Here is an 8,439-nt window from a genome sequence, read left to right on the forward strand (position 1 = left end):
CTACAAGGGGTGCGGGTCACTTTACACGCAATGGACTTTGTTGCAAAGATCCCCCACATGACATAACGTTTATTTACAGGCTTACAGTAAAGATTACCCAGTCCAGACAGCTGGCAAAGGTAAAAGCCTATCTAGTGTGGTGATTCTCCCTCCTTTGGGGACACTGAGGATCAATCTTGTCCGTCTGTATGTTTTTTCAGTCTTTAATGTGTAGTTAACTACCTTCCTGAGGTCAGCACTACAGTAAGAGCTGGCACACTGTGCCTATACTCAGATGAGATCACTTCTCAGCAGCAGACTGCTGAGCTGTTGACCTCACACTAATCTGCTGCCACTCCACTTCTAATACACAGTTTCCCCTTCACAGTCCCAGGCCAAGACGAGCTAAGATACAGTATATCATTGAACACAAAGCCATAAAACATCTGTGCACCTAGCAAAATAAAAGCCAACACACACAAGGCCAAAGCAGATGCACCAACAGAAAATGGGGCTACACTGGCTGTCTATCAGCACATCCAATCTAAAGTTAATGTCATTCTTTGTAGCCAAGCTTTCAATTCTTGGGCAATGCCATTTGTTTCATTTTTGCTTTAGAACTAACCGTATCAGTTGAAAGAAAAACGAAACGACCACTGCCTTCCTTAACAGGCTTCTACAAAGCGATAGACGGTTAATTTCACTTGTGAGAAACGAGGGAAATGCTAAGATATAGAGTTTTCGCAGGAACCAAATGTTGCCTACCACAACACGAAGAACAGATCAGTCTTTTTAAAGTCTGCCATGGTAACTAGCTGAAAGATTAACAGCATAGGAGGGAAGGGAAGGTGGGGACAGAAAAAGAAAGAAATAAACAGGGGGAAGGGGTTGAGTAGAGGGGGAGATCAGAGGGCTTGGAAGGTTGGGGGCTGCTTACAATTACCACTTCCTCTCCATAAAGACTTTCAGATGTGCTCATGCAGTGGCCGTGGTCTGCAACAGAGCCCGCTCCATCAGCCTTCGACCAGAATCTTGTATCCGAGCCAGACCCTTACCTCTTCTACTCTTCCTCTGAGCAATATAACCCTCACCATCACCAAGCTACTCTCCTAAGCTCACTTTTTTACCACAGTGCTCGAGTAAGGTTGTAGCTGCCATCATGTGCGAGACTGTAAGAATCGTATTTGTTTCTTTTGGAGGTTAGTAAAACCATCAGCAGTGGCTTTCCCCCCATTTCAATACCACATTCTGACTGCATATAAGACAAAAATGGATTCAGACTGTGCAAAGTATGTTTGAAAAAATGATTACTATTTATCCTGCAATTCTGGATGACCAGTCCAATTTTGTCTCATAAACTGGGTCGGAGTGAGAGCCAACAGCAGATTCCGACAGAGGGTCTATGGAATACTTACAAACAGACAAAATAATCTCCTGTCTAAACACCACTGGCATAAGGATTGTTTTAACAGTGTCAACTCAGAGGCTATTAATTACGTTTTTAATGTGTTAACACTGATGGCTGCTGTGACCCAAACAATGGCAGCGCACAGACACACTGCTTTGTTTATTTTTAGCTCCCAGGGTGTTGCGCAGTGAGGGGAGGAGAGTTTATTTCTCTTCCCTGCTTCTCCATCACCCTCTGTTTTCTCTGGCTAGGGGGAGAAAGAAAAGTGCCACCACCTTCTCCTGGGAATTTCACAGCAAGTGCTCTCTCTCTCTGCTCCTTGCTCCATCCTTCTGGAAAAGAGTGGCGATAATGCCGGGCTATCCGGAAGAGGAGGAGGAGGGGAAACAGGGAGTTTGTAACCCAAAATAAAGAAAACAAAGAAAAGAAATTGACACGCCTGTAGATAAGGGGCTGTGGGAGTGAATGGTGTGATATTAGAAGTGTTGGGATAAGCTGGGAGATAATCCGCTCACCCCTGGATTTCCTCTGCCTACTACAGCAATAAAGCCTCCCAGACAAAAGCATGAAATATCCAATAAGTAGCCTTCTCACCGTGCTACACATTCCTGCTGCCACTGCCTTCCTACCAGAGCAACCAAGCAACTTTAGAGTCAGTGTGCCCACACACACACACACACACACACACACGCATATAAAATAGTTCAACTACAGACACTGCTTCACTAACTTCTGAGCCCCAGAGGAGGGATAAAAGGTGACACAAACAAAATTATTTTTTTGTTACCCTGCTCTTGTCTGTCTGGCAATTCTCCTTGGCAACTGAGATATCAGTGGGAGGCCAGGGAGTCTGTCTGCTCTCATATGTAGGAGAGGGGGCTTAAGACTGAAATCCTATTAAACAACTCTTATGTGACAAACATGGACAGGGCTCCATTCAGACCCCTGGCTGAGTTTGGCATCTCACCGCCTTCCATTGTAGCCATCCAACGGCCCTCTGGAGATCAAGCCATCAGTCTGATGAGCAGCCCTGTGAAACTGACAGATACACCTCGGACATATGGCTGCCTTATTGGAAACAGATTACTGATTTCTAAGGCACCTTTATATAATATAATATAATATAATATAATATAATATAATATAATATAATCTGTCATTAAAAGAAGAGTTCATTCTAAAATAATTTCACACAGTGAAGAAGACTGCATATATTTTGCTATGCAGGATGCATCTCTTGTCATTTTGTGTCGTTTTGCAACAATTATTGACAAATTTATATTCATACTGGTTGTTTTAGTGTCCATGGTGATGCCATACCAATTTCTTTTAACTGATCTGAGGAGGTGTAAACTGGTTGAATATATTGCTCATTTGCTGCATATCCTGTTGTGCATCTCCTTTTCTGGTGCCTTTACACCATTGAGATATTTACCATTTTGTTTTTTAAGGTTAGTGTTTTTTAAATTAATGCTCCCCAAAACCTATTAGATAATCCTTTTAATGAAAGAGAGAGCTTATTTTATCCTCAAAATCCAGCTTCAATTTACCCACGACAGCTGGAGTAAATGTCTTGCTTGAATTTTCTATTAGCTTAAATGGGTTGTAATTGCAAAGGAGGGTCACAGCATAACCACAAAGAATGTGAGCTGCTGGTTCGAAGCTGTATATTGAATAAGCAGAAAGAAAAGCACATAGTGGAAAAGATTTGGCTTTCCTGTCACATCTAGCAGTACTCCTGAAGGGATGCGTTAATACCAAAAGCTGCCCTTTGTTTATGATACCTTTTTAGGCTAAATTAAAACATTGTCACTGTTGTGTTTTCTGCCATTAGGAAGTAAAAAAGTAAATAATTTCTAGGGTTTTAGCCTCACTGATTTTAAAATACATAATGGTGCATTAAAAAAAAAAGCAAATACGGAAATAATACTGTGACATAAATTATAAAAAATGGACTTACTCATGTTCGTTGATGTACAGCTCTGACAACTCATGCCACGCTTCTTGGTCCCCAACAAACCTGTTAATACAAAATGACAATGAGTTTTACATCAAGCCATAACAGTAATAATACAACAGAGAATGCATCTGTAACATAGTAAAGGCAAATGTAAGCATTACCTATTACAGTAACAATAATGACAGTCATCCAACTGTCAAGGTAGAAGAAAGAGTTTCCTGGGGTTTTATGCACAAGCTGTGCCAGCTCAATTAAAAGCAAACTTGGTTTTTAATTAAAATAAAAGCCAGGGAAGGTGGAGAGGAGGGTGGTGTCTGACCATCTCCCCCCTCTTGTAGAAAGACTCACTGTTCCAGATACTCATTGAGCTCCCGGATGGCTTCGGCGCTCTTCCCTTGGGCCTTCAATATGGAGATCTTGCGCTTCCTTGCTGCCTGTAGAGCAGAGAGTAAACAGGATTAGGAACTCAGCTCCTCAAGTGTTTGTCTGAAGGGGGGTGAGAGGATGAGTGAGTGTAAGAGTTGTGAGTTTAAGTGTGTACATTAGTGTCGTTTCAGTGCACCGTAATCCTGCTTTAAGTTTTGCTATGAGACTGAATCATTTCTATAAGATGAATAAGCACTTTGGGGCATTACAACAGCAGCCATAAAAATAAAGGCAAAAAAGGCACAGACACTTTTGACAAAGTTAACTTTGTCAAGTTATTCATTCATATTATTACTGGGACATTTAAATGAATAAAAGCCTACCAAGACATAATTGGAGATAGTTAGTGGCCATGTCCAACAGGAGATGGACACACACATTATGAGTCAATGTTTGGGAGTTGGAATGAGCTCAGGGGCTGAGATAAAGTGGTGAGTCATCCCCTAACCAAGTGGGGAAAATGGCACGCTCCCCCCAAACCCCAACGCCTGTCTTCCTGCCGGCACGGCACGCATCTAGTGCTGCACCAGCCCAACTGACATCAGCTGAAAATTGCTTTCCGCTTCGTTTTGATGTTGAAGTGACCTTAAGGTGGATTAGAATCTCATCAATCAGAATTAGAAAGTATTACTCCTGCTGCTGCGACTTTTCCAAATGTTTTGCTCCCGCCAACCCTCCTCCTCCTCCTCCTTTTGGTAGTAAGTGAAAACCTTGACAGGAGGCTGCCGCTCCATTAGAAGTGCACTGCCCTGCCACAGCCTATTTTATTTATGGACTGGCACTTGATTGAGTGGGGCTTCCTCTCCCTGCACTCATAACTGAAGCCATTGAGGGCTGTGTATGAGTCATGTATAGGGGGCTGTAAATTTGGGCCTCTTCTGACACTGCCATCACAAGAAATCCACTTATCCATTAAGCTGGGACAGGGACCTGCAGAGACACTGCAGCCTCAACTGACAAGCAATATTTTAGCCTTTCAGAGAAAAACAGCAACAGCTAACATCTTGATAAAACAAAGAAGGATTCTAACATCAACAGTAAGGATATCTACCTACACTGCAATGCAACTTATTCCCAAACCCTGTTTACATCTGTACATGTGTATTTTTAGTATCAGGGTCGTCTAAAGGGAATTTGAACATGTTGAAAATAAGTTATCAAGCAACGAGGAGCAGTGAAAGGTCAACCGATTATTTCCATGTTTATGTCCTCTGACTATAAAACAAAGATCACACCACTTTATATTCAGTGCATTTCACCAGAACTTGATGCTATGTGAGATTAAGGAATTTATACTCACTTGAGACTAAATTACAAGCATGTGGGATCTTTCCTCATCCAATACCGAAAAAAGGAAGCAGAAAATTAAACAAACACAGCAGTGATGTTGAATGTGGATTTTTGCACTTGTGCTCTTCCGCCATCACTACACCCACCTCTCTTCTCGCCCCGTTTTTTCCCCCCAGATAAAGAACACTTGGGGCTCAAAGGAACATATGGAAGTTGGTAGCCCAGAGAGTCACACAGCACTTTATTAAACGAGAAGCAATTCCAAACCACTCCTCTCTCTCTCCTCCTTTCTCTAACTAATGATCCAGAAAAACCTGGCAGTGGGTCTGATCCCTCTGTTGTCGTGATTCTTTTTTAATTAGCGGTCTGAGGAGACCTTAAGAGTGAGAAGTGGATTATTTACATCACCCCTGGCTCTTTGCTAGGACCTACCACAACCTTCCTTTAAAATAAGAAACATCACAACAAGGGTGGCACACTGTACATAGTTGATTAGACTGAGTAGAAAAGGAACAGAAAGAGCGAGTTCAGACAAGTATTCATGTTTATGATGCTGTTAAAGATGTGTTTACTCCTGTACAAGCATTAATGGAGATGTATGCTTTCAATGATCAGTTACGAAACGGAATGTTATTTTTTGTTTTATCAGTAAGGCTTCCATTAATTTAGTGAGTGTACTTTACATTTATGTGGTCACAAGATTCTGAATTGGGGCTTTGAATTTCAGAAGACTTACCCCACACAATCTTATAATATACCCGTGTCCTACAATGAATCTGTAATTGCATACGATTGTGGGGCAACCTCAGGAGTCGTCTATGTGACCTCAGTGGCTTATTTAAGAAATACTAGCTTTTTATATTGAACAATTAGGGTGAAATGAGAGCGTTGGAATTCATTATTAATGCAATCACTGAGTTAACTCAATGTGAAAAAAAAAATAAATTGGTACAAATAGTGTGGGCACTAGATAATCTAAAATACTCAGAAGAAATAAAAAGGTGGAAAAAAAATGCATTTATGCACGCAGACAAGAATTTTGCCAGATCATTGCTGTAGGTATTGGAACATAGCAAGCAATGGAAGGGCTAAGAGTTTGAAACATTTTTTGGACACCGCCATGGCAAAAAAACCTTGAGCAATTTTTGTTGATTCAACAATTTTGGTTAATGGGTACCACATCTATTCCACAGCCTGTAATTACAACAGCTCAGTTTCCAATCTCTGCTTCGCATGCTGGGATGCCTCGCAAGTCTTCCTTGTGGTCGCCAATTTTCCGCCATTTCTCAGGCCCATCCCCTGCCTGATTCTCAAGAGCGTGTTGGGAGAACAAGTAGGGAGGCGATGGCCCTCACTCCAAGACAGGTGACCTAACCTATGTCATTGTATCATCACCCCACCCTCCGCCACTACACCCAAGGCATTCAGGACAAGGATGGTGGGAAAAAGGTTTAAGGTCAACATCCCTGGGACAGAGGACCTATATGTCTGTTTTGTTCCATTCCCAGCCCCGGGTATGACTGACAGCCTACGCTCGCAAGGGTGGCAGTATCCAGCGTGCAGAGACCGGGAAACTGACCATTCCCTTTCCGAGGATGTCCCTGGAATCCCCAAAGGATCTGTGCCATGTCGGGGAGGAGCCCTGGGATTCACTGAAATTACAACTCCCATTGTCCAAACAGTGGATGAATGCGAAGCAATTTGTTGCAGATTACACCAATTACTTGAACATACATTTTCTGGAGAAACACCCATTCTGTATATGAAAATGACAGTGTTACAAGAAAGTAACGTGATTTGTGGCTTTTGACTTCAGTCTTGTGTTGGACAGCATGACTGGGATAAAAAAATCCTTTCATAATATTCACTGCAACCATGCCAGTGTATTATCCTTGTCAGACATGGCATGGCTCGAGCCCTCAGCATAAATTAGGAAAGTAGACAGTCACACAATGTTTTGCAAGTTATGTTGCTTTAAGTGTTGCCAGAGACTTGTTTTAGGCAGCATCAGCATTTTGTTAGCATCCATAATTACTGGACACTATCAAAAAGAATAAAACTAATTATAATTGTTTTTCAGCCCTTCGACTATATTTTGAGCCCAAATGCGACATTCAGCCTATCCTCTTCCTTAAAAAGAAGTATATTGCTTGACCTAACTACTATTTTAAATTGAAATATAACTGAGGGGAGCTGCCCATGTAAACAGTCATGTCCCTTGTTTTAAAGGCTGACTTGCCAATCTGACATGAAAACTTCCAACAGCAACAAAAGCGTAAAATAAACAGAGATGGTCTTGACAAAGTGAAGGTGGGAGTGAGACGTGGCGTGAGGCAGCAGCTGTGGCTGGACAAAGATGAGGAGGCTGTTCCTCTATGCCACAGCGAGAGCAAGCGGAGTGGGGTGCATCAGAGCGAGGTACGGATTATTAGTTTTTTCAGTAAGGCTTTTATTTGTTTAAAGCAGATAACCGACGATGTGAAGAATCTTCGCATGGCATCCAAAGCACAAACGTCTATGCTGTGCCTGTAGCACTGAGAGAAAATGTTTAATACATCTAAAGCAATCCATATGTCAGTATGGCACAGGAAACTTGTTGAACATCTTTGGGGGGAGGGGTGCGAGGTGCAGCCAAAATAAATAAGGTCATGGTTTCTTTTGAAAACCCTTTAAATGATTTATTTTCTTGCATGGCCACATGTCCTTATGGAAACAATTAACAGCAGGTACATTATGTTTTGGGTTGGTGGTGTGGGATTGGCAGAACACTGGCTAGACATGCTTCTGCAAGTCATTTCACAGAGATGAATAGTAAATTGAGAAGATAGCAAGGAATGAGATTCAGAGAAGGGTTATTTAGGGCACGTCTGTATTAACTGCACACACGGCAGACTTTGCACCTGAAGTCAATAGACGACAATGGAGAAGGTGGGACAGAAGCTCAGCCCTGTTCACTCAAGGTGGGGGTCTGAAAGGTCCAGTAAATCACCATCTTCAAAGGCCAGATCTTTATTTACGCTTTACTTCCACCAAACATGTCTGCCACGGACTAAGGCCATGAATCAGCCCCCACCCACCCAGACCCCCCTCCTAAACACTTTTCAGTTGTGCGGCTGATCAGCACTGCGATTGAGGTCAGAGGGGCCAAGAGAAGTTTAACTTAGCAAACTCACACTGCTAACACCAAAGTGCCTCGGCAGATTTAAAGCCCTCCAAAAAGTCGAGACCACAAAGTGAAGCAAAGTAGAACACTAAGCAGAGGGATTTTCCCCTTTCTTTCCCTGCTTCTCACTCTTACCGTGTTGGTGGGGTCGTCTTGGAGAATGGCATCATAGTGCTTGTTGGCCTCGTCGTACCTTCAGAGAGAGAGAGAGAG

At 42.4% G+C, this 8,439-nt stretch overlaps 1 protein-coding gene across 1 annotated transcript in view; it reads right to left on the minus strand.

Moving 5' to 3' along the window:
• emc2 (ER membrane protein complex subunit 2) overlaps positions 1-8,439 on the minus strand; it is a gene marked incomplete in the record, with an annotated part of 22,266 nt that overhangs the window by 7,163 nt on the left and 6,664 nt on the right. Inside the window, 3 exon segments of the mRNA XM_035671957.1 lie at positions 3,348-3,407; positions 3,696-3,781; positions 8,362-8,419. Of these exon segments, the coding sequence (XP_035527850.1) occupies positions 3,348-3,407; positions 3,696-3,781; positions 8,362-8,419 (204 nt within the window).

The sequence above is a fragment of the Morone saxatilis genome, unplaced genomic scaffold (assembly GCF_004916995.1).
Source record: "Morone saxatilis isolate NCDOM2014 unplaced genomic scaffold, NCSU_SB_2.0 Contig24, whole genome shotgun sequence".
In the NCBI taxonomy this organism is placed as follows: Eukaryota; Metazoa; Chordata; class Actinopteri; family Moronidae; genus Morone; species Morone saxatilis.